The sequence below is a fragment of the Sinohyriopsis cumingii genome, chromosome 4 (assembly GCF_028554795.1).
Source record: "Sinohyriopsis cumingii isolate HCF-2022 chromosome 4, ASM2855479v2, whole genome shotgun sequence".
Taxonomy (NCBI): Eukaryota; Metazoa; Mollusca; class Bivalvia; order Unionida; family Unionidae; genus Sinohyriopsis; species Sinohyriopsis cumingii.
Window position 1 is genome coordinate 66,211,651 of NC_142964.1, and position 22,526 is coordinate 66,234,176.

Sequence of the window (22,526 nt, forward strand, 5' to 3'; positions counted from 1 at the left end):
TTGTTCTCTAGATTCCGCCATTCGGTAGTCCCTGCCTGGAGCTAGTGTTTTAACCGAGACACAGGGTAACCGGATGCTGTAAGCTTAGATAATGACATCCTTATAGTGGTTGCAGATATACACGTACAATTCCACAATTCTCGTTCAACTAGACCACTCCAGTGGCATAGTGGTTAGAGCGTCCGCCTCGGATGTGGGAGGTAGTGGGTTCGATCCCCGGTCGAGTCATACCAAAGATTTACAAAATGGTACTAACAGCTGCCTCGCTTGGCGCTCAGCATAAGAGGTTAGTGTTAGGACTGGTCGACCTGGTGTAAGGATAATGTGCCTGGGTGTGGCATCGTGCTACATATCTGCGGCATGATGCCCCAGTGCTAGACATCACTATAAACTGTCACACTGCAGACATCGTAGCGATATGACTGAAAAATTGTTAAAGCTACGTTACAAATGTAAATAACACACGCACATACACACGCACGTACGCACGCACGCACACACACGCACACACACACACACACACACACGTTCAACTAGCGGATAACGGGCAAAATGAATACCGTTTGTGTACCTCGGAATGATTGTTAGCCATTTGTTGGAGCATGAGGGAAGGCTTAGACCCCGAAGACTTTAAAGCCATTCCAGAGTGCTCAGAAAACATTTGAAAAATCAAACCGTATACAAACTATTCGTACATGATCAGTAAAATCCTAATGAGTAATCTTCAAAAACTCCCAAAACAAAGATACAAATACACAAGCAAAGAAACAAACGGACACTCTAAAAATGAGTTGTTATGCACTGTTGACTTTAACAATAAGGTCAGAAAGCCTTAAATATCCTCTGTTCTGGGTAAGTTTCTAGACTCGCGTATTTGACCTTGTAACCCTGAAGCAAACTCCCCATGTAGTGTAAACGTACAAAGGTTTTCTTGCTTTTATCACGTAGCCTACAAATATCTACACCTATTTTTCCGCAGAGGCATTTGCAGGACTAATCAGTACTAATTCAGCTCCCATTGTAAGCCTAAGGAAACAGATTGATATTAAAAACTCAATAACTTTCCATTTCTGAATGCTCATGATCAAACCTACATGTTTCAGTATAGACAAGTGTTTGATGTACGCTTCTGTGCAGAGAAGGCTATATGAGCCGCGGAATATTACAAATATGCTTCAAACATGTGATGTTCTGCACCAGACATCAAGTGCTTATTTTAGTAATGAGTTTTCCAAACTCAAGTCTGTAAAAGGATTGAAATCACAAAACAAAAATAAATAAATAACAGAAATAAAATAATCTCTTTTTCAGCTAAGAAGAGGATAAGCTCTCGAAAGAATGGGGTTTTCTTAACTTTTGCTTTAATTATCAACTAATTCTGGTCAGTCAAATCCATAAACTCTGTTTTATCTTAACCCATTTCCCATTCTTTTTCCATATAATTAGCACCGTGAGACTGTCCTGGAGTCGGCATAAGCTGTTGTTGTGGTTGTTATTATGAGTTCAACGTCATTTTTCAGCACATGATAGGCTATACATGACGCCCAGCATATATGGTGGGGGAAGAACTCGGGAAAACCCTGGGAAGAACCACTGATCCACGGGTATCCAATGACAAGCTTTCTCAAACGCACAAATTAGCAGAACCCGAGACTCGAACCCAGACTGAGGTGAGATATCAGCGATCTGTAAAGACAAGCGCCTTAGACCACTCGGAAATCTGGGGTCCCTCGGCATCAGTAAAACATTAACCATATTCACACAATATACCAATTTCCCGTTTGTGTGTTTCTGTGCACCGCAGCGTCACAGAAGGCACACGTCAAACCAGCCAAAACCTGACAGATCATGTAAGAATATTTTGTTCCGACTTGTTAATAAGGCGGGTCCCTTAAGCGAATGGTCACTTGTGTGGCTAGGTCTAGCCGCAAATAACGTAGAGCAGGATTCACGATCGTGTGTTAACCGGGTCGAATTTAAATCTTTATTACATACCAATATAATCGTACACGGCTTATCTGACATACGGTATGAATGTTCAGTCCATATTGCTAGTCATATGGACTGGAACTGTTTTCATGTTTTCATTGACGTCAGCGCGTTGATGTTCTTAGGCGCAGGTCAAACGGTACAACTAGACTATTTAGAAAGCGTAATAGTTGGTTGTGTAGTAAATGCAACATCGTTCATGTTTATAACCCAGTCGAAAGAATTCATTTGATCTGGTATATGAATACGGCATGTCATGACAGCCTGAGCGCATCCATGCTCAATAACCGATTAGTTCTTTCTGCTAGCTTCGAACAAAACATAATGTAGCTGAGAGCATTTATGTAAGTACCGTGTAAATCGTGATTTTCGGTGTCACATTAAGGCTTGTCTTATAATAGTCTACAATCCAGTGTAACCATGGAATCAATGATAAGATATCCAAGTAATATATGTAATCCAGTTTGTCACTGCTCGATGCAACCGCAGTCAAGCGCGTGTTACGGTTTATGTACATATTTGATATTTCGTCGTTCGTTTTAATGAAGGACGTAAATATATAACCAACATATCTGTTCAGTTAGAAAGGCACTGACCATTTTAATGTGGAGGTGAAATAACATGGGGCATACGGATAGACAGAATCAAGAACTCTTCTACTATGGACATTTTTTTTTAAAAACACACCTCCTCTCCACATTTAGCTTTGAGCAATAGTGCAACTACGTAACCTTTTCTAATCTACTAATGGTCACAGTATCAATTAAATTGTAATCAAATTAAGTTGTAACTTTTCGAGTATTTGTTTATGATAAAATTTCGCAAAGAAAAGACCCCCATCCACCCATTCCATACTCTTTAATTCACTGCCATCTTTAAGAAAGAAAGAGAACAACACGTATACGCTCTAATCTGTCGTCAATGCCTGTTTAGTTTAGGGGTTTTTTTTTTTTTTTTTTTTTTTTGCCGAGGATTTTGCTTACAAAACACGTTGAGCTCATTCTGATTAAATGCGAGATCTTTCTACAATAAGTATATCTGTTGGCAACCGATATGAGACCAATGCTCTGTTGATCTTCTGATTTACCAAATCAGTTACAATTTTCAAAGTGTTGAAATATTCGGAATTACCTCGGCTGTTTGTTCGAGTCTGAATATGCCTCCGATGTATGGTAGCGCATTCATTTACAGAAAAATTATATATTTTGTTAGCCAGAAGTTTCTTCGCAGAAAATAAACCCGTACCTACTCAGACCATCTCTGCTATTCATTCGGTTGGATTTGCAGTAGGATTGACCGAGATATTACGAATGAAAACAATAGTTCGATGCATTTTTAACTTCTCGGTCAATCTTTGTTTCGTAAATAGGCCTGGTCAGAGTTTACCAAATTGTGGTATTCGCACCATCGGTGGTAGCGAAAGGGTTTCAGCGGGTACGTAACATAATATAAATCACTAAAATTCACTCTACAAAAACACGACCGCTGCGGCTAATCCGAGGTATATGTATCCGTTACTGTATTTTTTGGATAGGGTTTTGATGTTGTCTGAACTGTCTGTCTTTTCTGTTGCACTTTTGCTATAGCTCCTGTTTCTTTTTATTTCATAACCTTTATTAGTATACACGTGTCTTTTAAAATCTGGACCTCGTCTGTTATGAAGTGGGATAAGTTCCACTATTTTGGTGATTGCTTCCTTAATTTGTGATTGATTTTCCCTGACTTGTACTCATTTACATGTTCCTTTAGCCACGCTGTGTATTCAGCCATAGCTTCCCCTGCCGATGGTTTCAGTCTAAGGAACAAATATCCATCATGGGTTTTGTTTTGTTTTTTGTGCGTGCAAAACAGTCGTTCAATTTCATTGTCAGTTTTGGTAATCATTACAGCCTTCTGTTGTCGGGTTTGGTAAAGTCTTTCTCCAGTCTCGCAAACTAACTTTCTCCATGGCTTATCATATTATTACCTTTCTAATCAATCGGCTCTTCCATTTTGAAATACTTGAACTGTCTTTCGATTCCACTTATCCGTTCCTAACACACTTTGCCGGTCTCTTTTTGGCTGCTGGGTGGTGTGAAAAGTTGTGTTTTTAAGTGCTTTGTGTCAATGTACACATTGATCGTTGCACACTCCACCATTTTTCTTGCCACGAGGTTGCTGCAGCTGTTGCATTGAAGAATGTAAATGTTGTCTTCGAAGTCGTTAAAACCCATCTTACACCCATCAAATCATAAGTCAAAATAAAGGAAATTTAAATTTATTTTAACACTGCATAATATATAAAAATGGTCGTTTTCAATTAACCAGTGTAACCAGTGAGGAAATCCTAGGATATACGTTTTCTTTAAGCATTTAGCTTTATGCAAGCTGCGAAACTGCAGTGAGGAACTTTATATCTGTCTAATGCAATTAAGGCATTTTATAAGTATCTATTTGATATCAGAGCATAAGCGGGTAGCGAACCCGCGACCTTTGGATTAAGACTTCGACGCTCAACTACTGAGTTACCGCTGATCTCGATAATTAAATTCATAGATACACACATAAATACATATATACCAAAATACCTACAAACATACATAAATGCGTAGAATAAGAGTGTAACGTCACCCCCTTAGTAAGAGGGGTGGTTAATTGGATTTGGCTGGCGTTATCTAGAGGATGACCTCCCTCGATATTATAGCCCAGCGGGATTGAAAGAAGAATAGAATTTCAACCGAGAACTGAGCGAGAGTACTAGGAAGAAATAAAACAATACGAGCCCCCTTTGACAAGAAAATAACAAATTTAATCAGAACAAATTAATAATTGCAATTCCAATTCAAGTTAGATTATATCAATAGAATTTAACAGGTATGTCCAATTCGGATTTATTTCATCATCAAAACGAAAGGTGAAAAGAGCGCAATGTCCACAATTGATGTGCATCACCTTCCTTCCTTTTGACCGTATATCATCGTCTCCTAGTTCATCCTTCCTAAGCTTTATGCGTTGCCTCTTCATGGACTTCCTGGTCCTTTTATTCTGACCTCGTCCTTCTTTCCGTCGGACTTCTGTCTTCAGACTGTCCAGTCTCTCTCCCAGATTGGTGTTCCTTAAAGGACAAAATTAATCCATAATTATGTATACCCCACTCTCTAGAGGTACATACAATTCACTTACGTTACTCAGAGCATGTTGGCTATCGACACACTGCGTAAATTCTGACTTAGTACGGTAGGACATTGACCTAGCTTCCAGCGGTAGGTCTTAAATTACCACGTGAGCGTCTAACGAATATTACCGTATTCTTTTACATGCTACTACATGTTCGATTACTATTGCATGAAATTCACAGATTGTAACTTACACCCATCCTTAACCTGCAAGATTTTTCAGACATTACAAAATCAGATACAATTAGGTAATTATCGTTAACTCATGATAGTCTGTATCGTCCTAACAACAAAGTAAGTTATTTCATATAACTCTATGAAATCCTACACATATGAACATTTGGATTGCATGAAATCAATTCTACCAATGAACTAATATCTGTATAATTAAAAGGTAAATTGCATAACAATTCTAGCATCAACACATTTAATGAAATTAAATAATATAAATTGCATAACAACTCTAGCATCAACACATTTCCATGAAATTGAATAAACGATACACAATATGGAAACCTAGTCACAGGAAACACATTTGCATAAAACAAACAATCAAATCAAAGAATATTACGTGAAACTAAATTTGCATACCTTATTGCTGTTCTCTTTCAGAACTTGTGCGTCCAAGCACTAAAACCTGTTCTTTTTAAAAGACGGCCACTTGGTCCCTTTCTTGTTTAACGAGGAAAGCACTATTCTCTTTAGGCTTCCCAAGGGGTCGAGACTCTTTCCTCTTTCAGGAGATTTCAGACTAAAGAATTTCAACTAAGGTTGTCACTTTAAAGTCTGATTGTTCTAAAGTGTACGCCTTAATTTATTCTGCCCAATCGTAGGCAGCGGTCCATAATCTTTCCCAAAGAAATGATTCCTTTCATCAGGTTTAGACAGCTCAGAATCTGCGAACGACAGTGCAGCAAGTTCCCTTTGAAAAAATGACAAGTGTACATAGGTTCCTACCAAACGGTTAGGGTTGTTAGCTCAAATGTTTACTTTCTAAGGACCGTGTTAAGATACTCCGGTCAATTTCGCTGATTTAGAATGCTGCCCCTTTGAAGTTTACACTGACATGGGGGAGATAAAAGAAGAAAGGTCGAAGTGACCCTTCACAAAGACCTTTCTGGCTTAAATGCGATAAAATTTTAATGCTCAATGCATTCAACTTTAAAGTTCACTGCAATTCAAAATTCGACACTTCACAAAGAGCAACGTAACATATAAAATCACTTTCTGCTATTTAAGGCGCCTTTATACTGTAAAAATTATCCCAACGTTGGGATTCAAACGGTATGTACACGTGTGCATCTTTTTTTAATATAGGTGTAATTCTGTTCAGGTGCAATGCATATGTCGAACCATCCTGGAGATTTACTAAAAGTGCTACACCTATTGCTTTTAATGAAGTTAAACAAGTTCGAGGCTGGGAAGTACAGTACGCTCAAGTTTACGGCAGATATGCATCAATGTAGGTTCGCGCAAGATAAACTTCATCTTTCTCCACCTTTGCAATGTTTAAACATTACATTTTCTACATTGTCGTGTAAATATTTAATGATGTTCAAATGAAGCCTATGAAAGGCCTCTAGAAGAAGCCCGTATTTTGTAGGTTTAATCTCGAATCCGCTTCAGAAGCACAAACATTTGTCAACTATGCAACTTCTTCCTGTATAGGCATGCTGTTAAATGATACCCATATATTTTAGTATACGCCGTTTTATATTTATGTGAAGGAAATAAATAATGATCGCTGGGGGGGGGGGAGGAGGAAGAGGCCTAAACAAGATGGCGACGGGTCTGTGGTCTGGAACCTCCAGCTGGAGCCCAGAGCGTGAAGCCCACATAAGTTTTATCATGTTAAACATTTCATGGGCATAGATAAAACCATCTAACTTTAAAGAGAACTTACTATAAGAAACGTTTCTTTTGTATCGCATTCACATTTATTGGTGGAGGTGAGGTACATCCTTAGCGCCTCATATCCCTAATGCGTTATCTTTATAAATAAATTAGATCAGGTAAATTAGATCAGGTTTATAGCTAGTTTTACAACATTCAATGTAACAATGAAAATAATTGGTAATAGATATTAAGAAAACTAAACCGATCTTGTAAACAAATTTTAGTAAAGTTCAACATTTTATTAAAAACATAAGCTATTATATGGAAGAGAAACAACAAGGAATAGGATGTAATGTGCTTACAACGTCTTGTTTATGTTGAAAAAATACTAAAGAATTTAGAAACAGACTAGACGCAGGGGAATTTCTTGAGAATCTTGTTCTAGAGGCAAGTTGACATGTTGGGTAGCAGACGATTTTGTACGTGTGGGACAACTTCTTGCAAACTTGGAAACTTGGATTAAGATGCAGAATTTTTTAAGGTATACATTTCCATCTTTTAAGTAATATATTTATTTGTATGATTCTAAAACATGCATAGTAAATAGGATTTTCTGGGTTACAGGTTCAAGAAGGTCGTGGAGTGTGTCTTTATGTTGACATTTAGAAATCAGAGTTTCATATGCAGTTAGGGTAGAAATGTGGGATATTTTTGTATACTTTATGAATATCACTTCCTTAATAAAAGGACGATCGTTCTCTCTTGATACAAACTGTTTGTTCGACCAAAAAGAACACGTGATCCAATGTTTACAGAAATGACGTATCATTGCGTTGGATTACCCGACGCGCAGAATTGGCCGACGTGATTTCATGTTACCTTGTAACATCGATCTATACCGACTAATTTCAGGGAGAATCTATACGCTGTTTATCTATCTCTGTTTACCTCACCACATAAACATACTTGTCTGAACACCTAGCAACCAACCTACCGGTGTGCATAATCACCAGTTTAACCACATCCCACAGAGTGATTAATCCATCCGCCCTGCAATCGATCTATTACGGAAGGCTTGATTTAATCTGTACTTCTTCATTTTGGCACATATACTTTCTTGGCTTCGTTATTCCAGACATTTTTAGCTTTTTTATGTGAGGTGCAGTGATAAAAGTTACAAGTTACTGAAGTTATTATCTCAGTTGTTAAAATAATAATAGGTTTTTTGAGATATATATGGACACACAGACACACACACAGACATATATATATATATATATATATATATATATATATATATATATATATATATATATATATATATATATATATATATATATATATATATATATATATATATATATAGTGTTACCGAATGTTTTTACTAACTTATGAGTGTGAAGTATTTTTTTCGGAGGGTGAAGGTAGTTGCTTGCTTTTGTTTCATAGAAATATACTCTACATTCTTTCAAACACGGCATAGCTACGGAACAATAGTTTCGATTACAGTTGGAATGTGTGTTTAGATCTGAAATTAGTTACTCTAATGTCTTCGATTGATAATAAATAGCAAAACCAGGACGTGGAATTAAACAATCAAACAAAAGTTCCCACCCACCCACCTCAACAAATATAATTACTCCCCCCAAAAAAAACCATAAAACCCCAACAAAACAAAAACAAATTAAACAACCACCAACAAAACAAACAAACAAACAAATCAAAGAGAAAACAAAACAAAAAGAAAACAAAGCGAACTCAACGAATTGAAATGAGAACGAGGCGCACAGATTGGGTGCCAGATGGCACTGTAATTTGTAAATGCTGATGGTTAATTAAATTAATCATTGAAGCCTGCCATTTCATACCTTTAAGTTAAATAAGAGTAAAATTTATATCTTAAAGAAAAATGTTGTTTGAACAATTTATTTGTAAATAAGCATAGGGCCGTTTTGAAGATAGGTATTTATGATTTTATAATTTCGATGATGTAGACACTTTCTAAATGGCTGAGATCAAACGTATCCGCTTGATGTAAACGAACCGTCAGTCGAAACGTCCTCGACTTTTCCATCTCATGGTAGTTATTCGACTCGCAATGGAAAGAGAAGACTTTGTTCCGAATGGACAACCGCACGAGGTTATTGTCTTTTTGTCATTTTTTCCGATAATTATATATGCAGATGCTGTGCTTAAACAGGTCAAGGCTATTGTTCGGCTGTTTGATGGCGGTGTTTGTTTTCTGGGGCCGGGCTGAGACGTGGGTTTGCCCAGTATTTCTACTGTAGAACATTTTCCCGCGCTGACTTGGTTCAAAACACGAACCTGTCTGCCGCGCAATTTTTATTTATTTGTTTTTATTTGTATATCTATATGTGTATATTATTAAGCATAATATGTAGATACCAGGTCCAGTAAGTAGTAATCAAAAGAGCATATTTCAAGATAAGTCCACTCCACCTTGACAAATTTATCAGCGCTGCTAACCCTTCAGAAAAGGCAATGAAAGAAACTGTCAGGTACGGAATCCGATAAATAAATTCTTATCTGAGGAACAATTCAAAGAAAGAGCAATATTCACACTAGATGTAGCCTTCAATTCCTGTTGTATACCATGCATGGAAAAAATGTAGCCGAGGTTTATTTTTGCCTTCATGGACTGTATTGAATATCGCACAGAATATCAACCTTCAGGAAATCCTACGGCAAATTAAGCATATAATCATTATAGATCCACACACTGAGAAAAGATGCCCCTTTATTTATGGACGCAGGCACAAAATTTAATAATAACTGACCAATACATGTGTGCCCCCCCCCCCCCCTTAATTATGCGGGCACCTCTGCCTCGATCGAAACTTGTGAAAATAGAACGATGCATACATTTTTCCCCCATTCGATATACGAAAACGAATATGTTTAAATATGTCCATATATGATCTGTAGTACTGGTAATTGTTATTGTAGTAGTATCACTACTACTACTGCTACTACTACTAATAATAATAAGCTACGACGGTTTACATTTGACCTGTAAGATCAGTGCTTAGAGGTATTTATTTAAGTGCGCAAACGTAAATCCGCAAAAGAGGGCGCAATGCTAGCCGATGGGTGCCGTAACTCGCAAACCCGGGTTTGAATCTCTTTAGAGTATGACTCAATATTGACATTATGTCTTCGTATTTCTTCGTCCGTTTATATGGAAACATTAAGCAGAAATTTTCATTTGATCAAGTAAGAAATCGTGCGGTTGCCATGGGGTCGAGTGTTGTGAACGAGAATATATACCAAGGAATTTGATTTAATTATTTTGTTCTCATTTGCACACACTTTTATGCAATGTTTAGGGATCGTAATCGCACATACCGTTCTACGTAATGCTACACTGATTTGTGTCTAGTTTCTATCATATTTGTCCACTTCCACCCACATTTTTACAGTTAATTACTCTGTAGAAATTTCAGTGTATTAGAATCCATCGCACTTTACCTGGAGAATTCATTGTAATGTGCAAGTCGAACTTCTGTGAAAATTGTTTTTTTTTTTCTTCACCCCAGTCCATACTCACAGAAATCCTTTTGTAAAACAAACCTGCTTTGCCGATCTATCCACATTGTTGTTTTTTTCTCCCTTCATTGTCTGTTTATATTGCTCCAGAGCTGATGATACAGCCCTATATAACTTACGATTTGAATGATTCTGTAGATACTAAATTTTTTCTTTCTTTCTTGTTTGTTTGTTTGTTCGATTTTTGTTTAAACATTTTAAATAAAGTATCCCTATTTCTCCTCCAACCTACTTACGTAAAGTACTTAACGTTATTAGTTGCGTTCGAGGTCATTCAGTTCAATATAAAAGCACATGGCGTACATTCAGCGAAAAGTAAATGAAAAATTTATAAATGCATAATGCGAGTTGTAATATTGGCCTGATGCCAAAATAGATAAGGCTATTACAGAACACAATACTTGCGAGATCGATTGGTTGTCAAGTACTTATTAAGCAAGCGCAAACATAAATTAAATGAGATTGTGCGTGGATTGCAAAAACAACATGAATTAAACGCGATTATGCGTGGATTAGAAAAACAACCAGGACATGAATTGTTAGAATCTGCTTGACACTGTGTTGTCATGGTTACCAGGGTAATATTTTATGTTTGAAGCCATCAGTCCTGTAAAACTTGTCTTTGAAATAAATGTTCGACCATCATCTGTCATTATACCAGACTGTTTATGTGCGTTGAGGATCCTCTCCACTCAAATTATTTCTCACTTTGTCTTTTAAGTTACGTTTTTGTTTTGGATATGTAAGCAAAATGACCCATGTTCATGAAAGAAACAAAGCAAATACGAAAAACGAAAGACATAAAAATGGACAGAATGAAGAAAGGTAGCGACTGTGTTTTCGGTGACTCAGAAGGTTTTGAGAGAGAGAGAGAGAGAGAGAGAGAGAGTGGCGGCTACAAAGACCGGTTTATCGGTTATAACCTTTCAGAACTGTCCGTCGGGGGTAGTCGTCGGCGATTTTCAAATAGTTTCATAATGTAATTTTAGCGAGTCTGAAAATTTAGAGAAAATGTGTTTACTAACTAAATTCCCGAAAATTTTATTTTGGTTAAAAGTTTTTAAAGTGATTTACATAAATTTATCATGACGTATCTCCGCCTTGTGCTTAGTGCTTATCGATCTTTGAAAAGTGTAGAGCAGTTCGAACTAAAGAAATAGATTATGCTACAGACAAACCTGTTTCTAAGTATCTCCCACTGGAACGTTGACAAATGAAGTTTTAAGACAGTTGACGGAATAATAAAGATCTATTAGTGCAATAATATGATGCAAAGAACCGTCTTAAGGGAGTTTAAAGGCAAACGATCGCTTAATAGCGATATCTTTCGAGCAAATTTGTGTCCTGCGACAAGGGAGACATGATTATGCTAATTTTGGTCCGAAAATTAGTGCTAAACATTCATAAGAGTCAGCAGAAAGTATTTTATTCCATGGGGTGGGGTGGAGGATCTATATATCTATCTATCTCTAAGTATGTATGTATGTATGTATGTATGTATGTATGTATGTATGTTGTGTGTGTACGTAACTCTCTGTCTGTCTGTCTGTCTCTCTTCTCTCTCTCTCTCTCTCTCTCTCTCTCTCTCTCTCTCTCTCTCTCTCTCTCTCTATATATATATATATATATATATATATATATATATATATATATATATATATATATATATATATATATATATATATACGTGTGTGTGTGTGTGTACTGTAAAAAGTTCTTCCGTTTCCTTATAGTTTCTAAATGTATATATTATCTTGTTTTTCTTTTTCTTTTTCTTCAAATTTTTGTATTTCGCTTTATTATTTAAAGAAGACAAATGGGTCATACCTGATCTATACGATATACTATTCAAATATTCTTGCGATATGCTATTTCATGCGTCTCCATTTTATTAACTTTCTTTTTAAAAAATTCCAATTCAGATATGGCGGAGGAGAGAAATGCACTTCTCGAGCATGTGTACCCCAAGTTGAAAAAGTACACAAAAGAGAAATACGGGGCCGAGTTCCAGGTAAAACATTAAATCACCGTAGCATAAACTATTTACAAGTTGCAGGCATTTCTCTCATGTATTAGCTTTCTGGTGTGCTTTTAAACATATAACAAAACACATGGCGAAGGTTATTAGGATTGAAGTTACTGAAAAATTGGGCACAGTATCCCGTGAGTCTGCTGACAATAACGTTTACAAAAGTGTGCGCGAAGATCTCGCCATTACAAGCAATATTACTGATCTATTAAAGCATACAATTTTATATATAATTTTTATAATTATTATTCATGGCTGTAATTTGAATAGAATATCTTTTGTTATAAATTGTGTACGTGATCTGGCTGTTTTAAGAACGCAAATTGCGTAGGATCTATAAATAGATGTTTACGTACGTGTTGACAATTAGTAATAATAATCGTAATAATAAGACTTAAAATGGCACATATGGCATAGTTTCTCAGTGACTGATGGGATATCGATGTTTTAAGAATAATTATGTTTCTTCCCATTGTTTGCGCGAGGTCACGTGAATATTCATAATTGAAGCAAATTTATAGTGTATGATGTCACGTTGGGCCTATTGCGAAATACAATCGCAATATACGGTATATATAAGGAGAAAGTTGAGCTTTCAGTTTCATTTCGATTTTGGAGTCATTCACACTTATTTGTGTTTCTGCATGTATGTCGGCAGACGTGTTTTATGTTGTACTTAGATATTATTTGAGAGGAAAAACATTTGTTTGGACTGTTCAATGGAAATAGAAATTAACGATAATATTATTCTGGAACTGTTATAAATTATTCGAAACAATTCTGGGCAACACCATCTTCCCAACGTCAGGGTACTTGAAGGACAAGTACATTTCTGGTATTGAAAATATTAAGGGACTTTTCATAGACCTTTATAAGGATTAATTTTGATTCAATTCATTATACTGTAAGCTCCTCTCACATTTTTAATTTATCACATTAATAATTAAATTGTTTGTTAAGTGTTACAAAAGCTTGTTGGTTTTGCTTCTTTTTTGTTACTTAAGTTTGTGATCATAGAGTAGTAACACTCTATCCTGTAAATACATGCCCAATTTAATAAGGCTCAATTTTATTAAAGTCATTGCCCTAGATATTTCAGATTAAAACAAATATTATTTAAATGTAGCTTTTCCAGTCCTGTTTAGTTTATTTTTACTTCTGTACTGTTTTCCTCAGTAGACTCCAATTTCTTTCCCGTCCCTTCGCATTACCATTGAACCTTTTTTGTATACAGTACACTGCCATCTGTTTTTCTCTCATTTACGTCTTGTTTGGTATTTTTCTTGTTTGTCAGGAGGAGATAGCTTAGATTTTGTTGGCGAGGATTTTGCCACATACCGGTACTGCAATGCAGCATGCAATTGATCATTAGATACATTATCTGGATTAGCTCCCTTTTTCATCTCTTCCACGTCCCTAGTCATGCCGAAAGTGGCACATAGGGCTTCGATCGACGAGCGCCAATTTGGTGAGCTGGAAGGTTAATAAAGGCTTTATCCTTTAAAGTTTTGTTGTCAAGTTCGCTATGAAGATTAATATTTAAGTAATTTTATACTTGTTTGCTTGTTTGTTATTGCCATTTTTATTTTATTAATGGTGATGTTCTTTCCTTTGCGCATCTCTTTCTTTGCTGTATGAATTAATCGGGGAGACTATTGTTTTCGTGCATGAAAGATGCCGTAAACGTAGAAATTCCATAAGAAAAATCAAAATATCGACCCAAAAGCTAGTATTTATAATTAAATTACATATTATATTGTATTTATTTGTTAACACTTCCTGACTTCGTCAACATTATCAGAAAATAATTGTTTCCCCTGTAAATTGGTGTATTTACTTTTAATTACGTTTTAAAGATATTTCCTTGTTACGTGACTTTAGATAAGTTATCTCAATAACATCAGTAAAATTGTCCAGGCTACAGAACACATATATAAACAAAAGATGAGAAAATCATTCGTGCCATAAACAAATATTTTTTAAACTCCATTACTGGCCATTCGTAGGGGTGTTGCAATCTTATTCAACAAAAAGTTTGAATGTAAATGAAACAATTTGATACTAATACATGGAAAGATAAGTTTAGTTATAATACTATAAATTAAACAATTTACTGCTTAAGATATATATGTTCCCAACTGTGATTCATAGGAATTTTATAGTGAGATATTAAATTAATTAATTTGATTTCAGAATGGATTTCACCGTCCTTACTCGATTACGGCAGGTGATTTTACCTAGTTATGAACCCTGATAAAGATTCGCAAAACTGTTTTCATATAGATAATCGTAAAGTTAGAGAAGCAGTCGTGGGTATGACACATGAATTAAATTTAGTTGATATATAGAACGAGTTTAGTACGGAGGGAAGAAAAAAAAAACGATTTACACGTTCTTATGTTACTTGTTTAGGCTCATATAAACAGTAACAAAAGAAAGAGCCAAAACAAGCTTTGAAAAGTTTAACAAATAATTTATTTCCCTGGAAAAACAATGTAAAAATGAAAAAAAAAAAAGAACTTTCGGTTTAAGAATCAAATCCAAAAATAAGGCCGGGTCTTTTTTAGTAAGGAAACTTTTATATAAGAGTATATTTAGTAACTTGCTAACGAATAGTAAATGGCACACCATGAATAGTTCCGGTATCTAATGATAAGCCCGCCCACTTAGTTATTGTTGCTCGGGCTCACAAGTTATTGTGAAAATTTCGGATCCAGAAGCACCAGCAATATATTTCACTGCAAGATCGTCTGCACAATATCTCGAAAACTTTCCTTCCTGATTGCTAGATTGTTTCAGATCGTGCGTTATATAAAGCCTTGAACTACTACATACAAAGATATATTTATGAAACTAGGATTTTCGATGGCGAAAATCAGTTCAATGTTGAAGCACGTTGCTGGCGATCTATGAAGAAGAACGAACATCTTACCAAACTTCATAAAGGCGTTTTGCTAGAAGAGGAAACAATAACAAAATCATTCTGTTCTTCCGAAGTTAGACGTACATATTAATGATCGAAATTTCTATTATGGCTTCAGTATTTGTTTTGAAATTTACAATAATGCTTTCGTTATTTATTTGTACCCATTAAATTTATATTCTTCATGTGCAATTGTCCTATAAAAATAAAACGAGTGATGTTTTGTCTATAATTAATCGTTTGATTATGTTTAGGAAAATAAATATTAAAATTACAATAAAGAAACAATTTATACAAAGTTGCCTGAGTGATTGAAGGGAATTCTTTTACGTTATTTACGTCGTCCGAGTTGGACGAATGAAACATTTCATAAGGGTATCATTGACAAGCCGGTAAATTTGAACTATTTTCCATCCATTTAAAAATATCATTTATCATAATCTCTTAAAAAGAAGAAATAACAATGGCACATCAAAATAAGCCACTACAGCAGGGGTAATAAACTCAAACGACCCCGAGGGCCACATTAGGGCATTTTCGATGGCCCAGGGGCCGCACCACCTTTGTTATCTCTCATGACATATTGTAACGCCAATCATTCTGCGGGCCACAGGATACGGCTTAGCGGGCCGCGTGTTTGAGACCCCTGCACTACAGGCACGTTGAAGGGGTATATATTTGCGTCCGCTTTGACACCTGTTAACTAATTAATATGATCGTTTTATCTTACATCATTGATGTCGCACCATTTTGTATCTGTTATAAAATCAGTAATTAGTAAGAGATCAGTTTTGTTTAGGTCATCTTGACAAAAATTTTAATAAATGGCAGATCAAGGAAATATTTTAGTGTAAAATTTCACTTATAATATATATATTTTTAAGTTCAGAATAATTAAATTTAGAATTATGGAAATATTGATGTCAAAATACAATTTTGCAACAATAGATATAAATAGGATTAGGGCCAATCTGGAATTTAAAGTATAGGGTGGTGCTTTGTCAACTTGACACCAATTATAAGTAAACGGTCAATTTTAACTCTTTTTCTAAACAAGATCAGCACTAATGAATCATGGTGGAGGATTCCAATGCACCAAATTTAAAGAAAAAAACCCAAATTAATTAAAGGATAAACTAAACCACATGTATACACACATTTTACTTATTGCATGTAACATGATGACTCATATATGATCTATCTACAATTCGAACAAAATCATACAGTTACCACAAAACTGTATTGAACATTTTCACGAGTGTAACAAATACTATCATTATTTAAAAACAGTTTTGTTTGAGTTATACATGAAATATGATTATAAATAATGTTTGTCTTCCAACGCAGATATTTTTCTATGTTGGTGTTTGATTTTGGAATTTAAAAAACACACAACCTTTTGAATTCATTCATAATCACAAAAATCTGCACAACATGTGCCCCAAGTACAACGGCGAACCATTCTTCTGATAATTGTTCAGTGATTTTCTACCTAATCTTTCGAATTCATCTTCAATGTAATAAGAAAAAACCAAGCGTGTTCTTATTTTTGTGAGAAAATGTGTTGGATAGCAATGCGAAACTACGCAGTGAAATCGATGCCTATGCGGACTTTATAAACTGTGCATCATTTAGAAAATTGCCATGAAAAAAAAATGTCAACGACTGGTCGTTTTCAGTCGACCAATCCGAGAGCGGTATTCCATCATTTAATTTCATTTCAACACAGTCAGCAAAACGTCCCCAAAGAGGTTATTAGGAGTTGTCTTCCCATTTTGGTCGAGTACTCCAGTCCCATATATGGATTCCATTCTGTGTAGTATCTGACTCGTGTTTGGATACTCGAGTACTCGTTGTATCCCTGCTAGCCACCACCTCTTAATTTTGTGTATCCTTATCGGTCTCTTATCCCATTTCTTCGAGAAATTGAAGGTTCTTTATTATTACAGATTGTGGACATGAGATGGGGTGTTACGAACGAATCGCAGAATGACCACATGACGTCTATAGTGTGCTTGAAAGAAATTCGAAACTGTCAACGCATATCGATTGGTCCCAACTTTGTGGTAATCCGAATTTCTCCGTCATTCATTGTCTTAAATTTGTTTTTGTTGTTGTTTTAATTCATTGATATTGTTTTAGTATTGAAACCAAAATAACATCGTGTGTTCTCAATGCAATGTTGCTTTGAAAAAATACAATAACATCAATTAAATGCGATTTTTAAGTAATTCCAATGCATTCGAAACATAGTGACAATGTGTAGTTTCTTTCTGACAGCTACGTTAGCGTCTGATTCTAAATTTTACGCTTTAACATCTTTATTAGCAGGCTAAATTAAGAAAAGAAATTGTTGAAAAACGTCCATTACGGTTTCAAATATTGCCTGCAGATTTTGGAGTTTGAATTTGAGGATTTAAAAATTTGACAATAATACGTAACAAAAACTATTGGAGGTATTTTCCGTTGTCAAATATGTGTTTTTAACTGATTTAGTCTGAAATACCTGTAAACGTAAATGGTTGCTAATGAAACTAAATTCCAAATCTGACACAGATGTCTTTTTTCTGTATTGACAGGTTTTCCTGTAAAAGATGTTAGGAACTACGGTAGCATTTTTAAATCGCCTTTGGACGTATGAAAAATGGTTGACAATAGCCAATAATTAACTTCTAATATATGAGGCCAGCACGTTAGCATAACTGAAAATTCTGAGTTTACTGTTCTGTTTATCTCCTTTTTGTGTGAAACACGAAACATTATTTGTACTTTCAAATCTTCAAAACAGGCTCTGATTGGTCAAAAGTATGGTTACCGACCAATCCCCGCCATGATAGCAGCAGACGAGTTTGAAGTACTCAGAAGTTGCCTGGAGATTGCTGGGGAAGATCTGTACGTGCTCGACAAATGGTATAGCAAGGATGACAACGCTATACCGGCAGAATATGTCCTGCAGCCGATCAATTCCATCCTCAACAACTACAATAGTGAGGTTTGTAGTTGAACATGACATATATTCAAATCTTAATAGAGGACAAAGAAAAAATTATCTATCTTTCTATTTATCTATCTATCTATCTTTCTATCTATCTATCTATCTATCTATCTATCTATCTGTTTGTCTCTCTGCCTGTCTATCTATCTATCTATCTATCTATCTATCTATTTGTCTCTCTGTCTGTCTGTCTGTCTATCTATCTATCTATTTGTCTCTCTGTCTGTCTGTCTGTATATCTATCTATCTATCTATCTATCTATCTGTCTGTCTTTCAGTCCGTCCGTTCTTAGGCTGTATACTCTTTGGCCGTTTTATGGAGGTTACCGGTATACAGATGTTTGATTTATATTTGAATGGTATTACTGAAACCAGAGTACGGGACAAGCCGGCAGGGAAAGCATGATTACAGAGGATCCAGTTCAAGAAACCTCTGGTTTAATGGAGTTCACACTTGTCTTATATATGGATGCAACCCACTAGACTGTAAAATGCATAAATAAATACATACGAAACGATGCTTAATTATGCGGCTAACGTAGCGTCCTTTATGTCTTCTATTAGGATGATACATTAAAGGCAAATGCCCGGAAGGAGTGGGCAGACAACTTTGAGAAAATGAGAACATTGCTAAAAAAAGCAGCTGACTCAGCATTTGATGGAGGCAAGATAAATGCCGATGTGAAAGAGAAGTACTACATTTCTGGTGCGTATAATACTGGTTTGGTATAACCGTTCCAAATCTATTTGTTTGATATCATTCGTCCAGCAGTCTCTGATTTTTTGAGATCTTACACTGGTTTTATTCGTTTAACCATCTAGCATCTAGTAACATTGCTTTAACAAAATAAGAAAAAGTTTGTAGAGAGCTTTATCATGGATGTGAAATTTTTGCGTTTCATTATTGAATGAATAATAAATTGGAGTACTGTACTTTGGAAAAGTTACCAATCAGACAGCATAGGTCTCTTTTGCCTCCTTAGTTGGTCCTAGTAAATTTTAGAAGCACTGTAAAATTTGTCTGTAAAAAAGAAAGAATATCCTTTTGTCTTCGTGTTTCAGTGACTGAGGAAGAAATCAAATTGGGTATGTTTGAATGTCCTGAGAGCGTTAACAAGAAGTGCCTTTGTTTTATAAGGAATATAGAAGGTCTAAAGGACAAAATAGATCACAACCGTGCCGGAAAGTTTATTGATTTGTCAGTTAGTCCGGTAGTCAATAGTGGTAAGCCTGCTGAGCTAGATATCGAAGCACAAGATTTGCTCGCTGACCTGAGGGACAAAAAAATTCCAGAAGTATTAGACAAACAAAATATTGTTCGCTTATCAACCAAATGGAGTGAAAAAGACGGAATTAACAAAGACGACAACAAGGGATATTTGACCGAATTCATGGATTCGTTTTTCCAAAAGATGTGCTGGTTGATAGACGAGAATCTCAGTTGTATTGGAAACCTCCACATGGACAGCTTACGTCATGAAGTCATCGAAAGTCTTAAGATCAGAAATGATTGGTATGAGGTCTTCTGTGGACGAGAAGATATTCTGAAACAGGTACAGGGGTATATCTGTGACAAGAATAACTCAACGCCGCTAGTGTTGTACGGAGAATCTGGATGTGGCAAGACAGCAATAATGGCGGCGTGTTCGAATCAATCGCAGACCTGGGTCAAAGGTGAACCCGCGACAGTGGTTCGCTTTTTAGGTAAGTTGAGAACTAATTTGTTTATTTACTACCAGAATGATTTCGTATCTAAATAAATCGTATCAGTGATAAACTTAATGAGGGCACGTTCATACGTAAACTCTTTGAGGACACGTACATACTTAAACTCTTTGAGGACACGTACAGGCTTAAATTCTTTGAGGACACGTACATACATAAACTCTTTGAGGACACATACATACGTAAACTCTTTGAGGACACGTACATGCGTAAACTCTTTAAGTACACGTAAATACGTAAACTCTTTGAGTACACGTACATACGTAAACTCTTTGAGGACACGTAGATACCTAAACTCTTTGAGGACACATAGATACGTAAACTCTGAATGCACGTACATACGTAAACTCTTTAGGACACGTAGATACGTAAACTCTGAATACACGTACATACGTAAACTCTTTGAGGACACGTACATACGTAAACTCTTTGAGGACACGTACATACGTAAACTCTGAATACATGTACATACGTAAACTCTTTGAGTACACGTACATACGTAAACTCTTTGAGTACACGTGCATACGTAAATCGTCGAGGACACGTAGATACGTAAACTCTTTGAGGACACGTAAATACGTAAACTCTGAGTACACGTACATAAACTCTTTGAGCACACGTACCTACGTAAACTCTTTGAGCACACGTACATACGTAAATTCTTTGAGCACACGTACCTACATAAACTCTTTGAGCACACGTACATACGTAAATTCTTTGAACACACGTACATACGTAAACTCTTTGAGGACACGTAGATACGTAAACTCTGAATGCATGTACATATGTAAGGTCTTTGAGCACACGTACATACGTAAACTCTGAGGACACGTACATACGTAAACTCTTTGAGGACACGTACATACGTAAATTCTTTGAGCACTCGTACCTACGTAAACTCTTTGAGTACACGTACATACGTAAACTCTTTGAGCACACGTACATACGTAAACTCTTTGAGCACACGTAATACGTAAACTCTTTGAGCACACGTACCTACGTAAATTCTTTGAGCACACGTGCATACGTTAACTCTTTGAGCACACGTACATACGTAAACTCTGAGTACACGTACATACGTAAACTCTTTGAGCACACGTACATACGTAAACTCTTTGAGCACACGTACATACGTAAACTCTTTAAGTGCACGTACATATGTAAACTCTTTGAGCACACGTACGTACGTTAACTCTTTGAGCACACGTACATACGTAAACTCTTTGAGTACACGTACATACGTTAACTCTTTGAGCACACGTACATACGTAAACTCTTTGAGTACACGTACATACGTAAATCTCTGAGTACACGTACATACGTAAATTCATTATTGAGTACCCGTACATACGTAAATCTTTGAGTACACGTACATACGTAAACTCTTTGAGTACACGTACATACGTAAACTCTTTGAGTACACGTACATACGTAAACTCTCTGAGTACACGTACATACGTAAACTCTTTGAGTACACGTAGATACGTACAGGCTATAATCTGAATATAATAGTCTATGATCATAATATAGAGTCAACTAGTTAAAACCAAACTTCAAATTTCCTACGCTATTATGACATGTTGCAGTCAAAGACACATTTCCGAAGGAAGGTTTATAAAATTGAATTCAAGACATGCTCAGATGTCATTTAGTATACAAACAATTAATTGCTATTCTTATTTACCTACTAAATTTTAATGGAATTACATTAACCTGACGCTTTATAATACTATACATATAACACACAATACCTGTCTAACAGTTGTATGATATTGTGATCTTTTAATGCCGTGGAAATTATTTATTTGTTTGCTTGTCACATATTGCGTACATAGTTGTATGTACTTGCACTAATTTATTTCACGAGAAATTAAATACTTTTCCATTTTGATTCAATATCACCATGGGATTTTTTCGAAAATAATAGGTTTCTAAGCATATCTATCATATGTTGCGATTTTATTTTGAACTGGCACGAAAGACATATCATTGACGCTGCCTCGACATAATGGCCACTAAGTTAACCCGCAGTCATTTCATTACAGGAACCACACCATCTACTTCTCACATATTGCTCGCTCTGCGGTCCATTTGCAAGCAGATCAGTTTACTGTATGATGCCGATCCTAGGAACATCCCAACCGAATATCCTGAACTTATTGATCACTTCAAATCCTTACTGGAGGTAATATTTCATTGCATACGTAGAAGCACGAATGTTCTATATTCTTAAGTGTAGAAAGTAGTTTAAATTAATCTTACACAGAATTATAATTCAAGACTTAAATATTTTCTTTTTGATATTTT

The 22,526-nt window shown here is 35.8% G+C and overlaps 1 protein-coding gene across 1 annotated transcript in view; it reads left to right on the forward strand.

The window, feature by feature from the left end:
- The window catches only part of LOC149801368 (NACHT and WD repeat domain-containing protein 2-like), a 60,571-nt gene that overhangs the window by 29,686 nt on the left and 8,359 nt on the right, over positions 1 to 22,526 (forward strand). The window contains exons 2-7 of the mRNA XM_089955434.1: positions 12,470 to 12,558; positions 17,449 to 17,565; positions 18,288 to 18,491; positions 19,059 to 19,200; positions 19,557 to 20,198; positions 22,265 to 22,404. Coding sequence (XP_089811560.1) covers positions 12,470 to 12,558; positions 17,449 to 17,565; positions 18,288 to 18,491; positions 19,059 to 19,200; positions 19,557 to 20,198; positions 22,265 to 22,404 — 1,334 coding nt within the window. The remainder of the gene's footprint in view (positions 1 to 12,469; positions 12,559 to 17,448; positions 17,566 to 18,287; positions 18,492 to 19,058; positions 19,201 to 19,556; positions 20,199 to 22,264; positions 22,405 to 22,526) is intronic.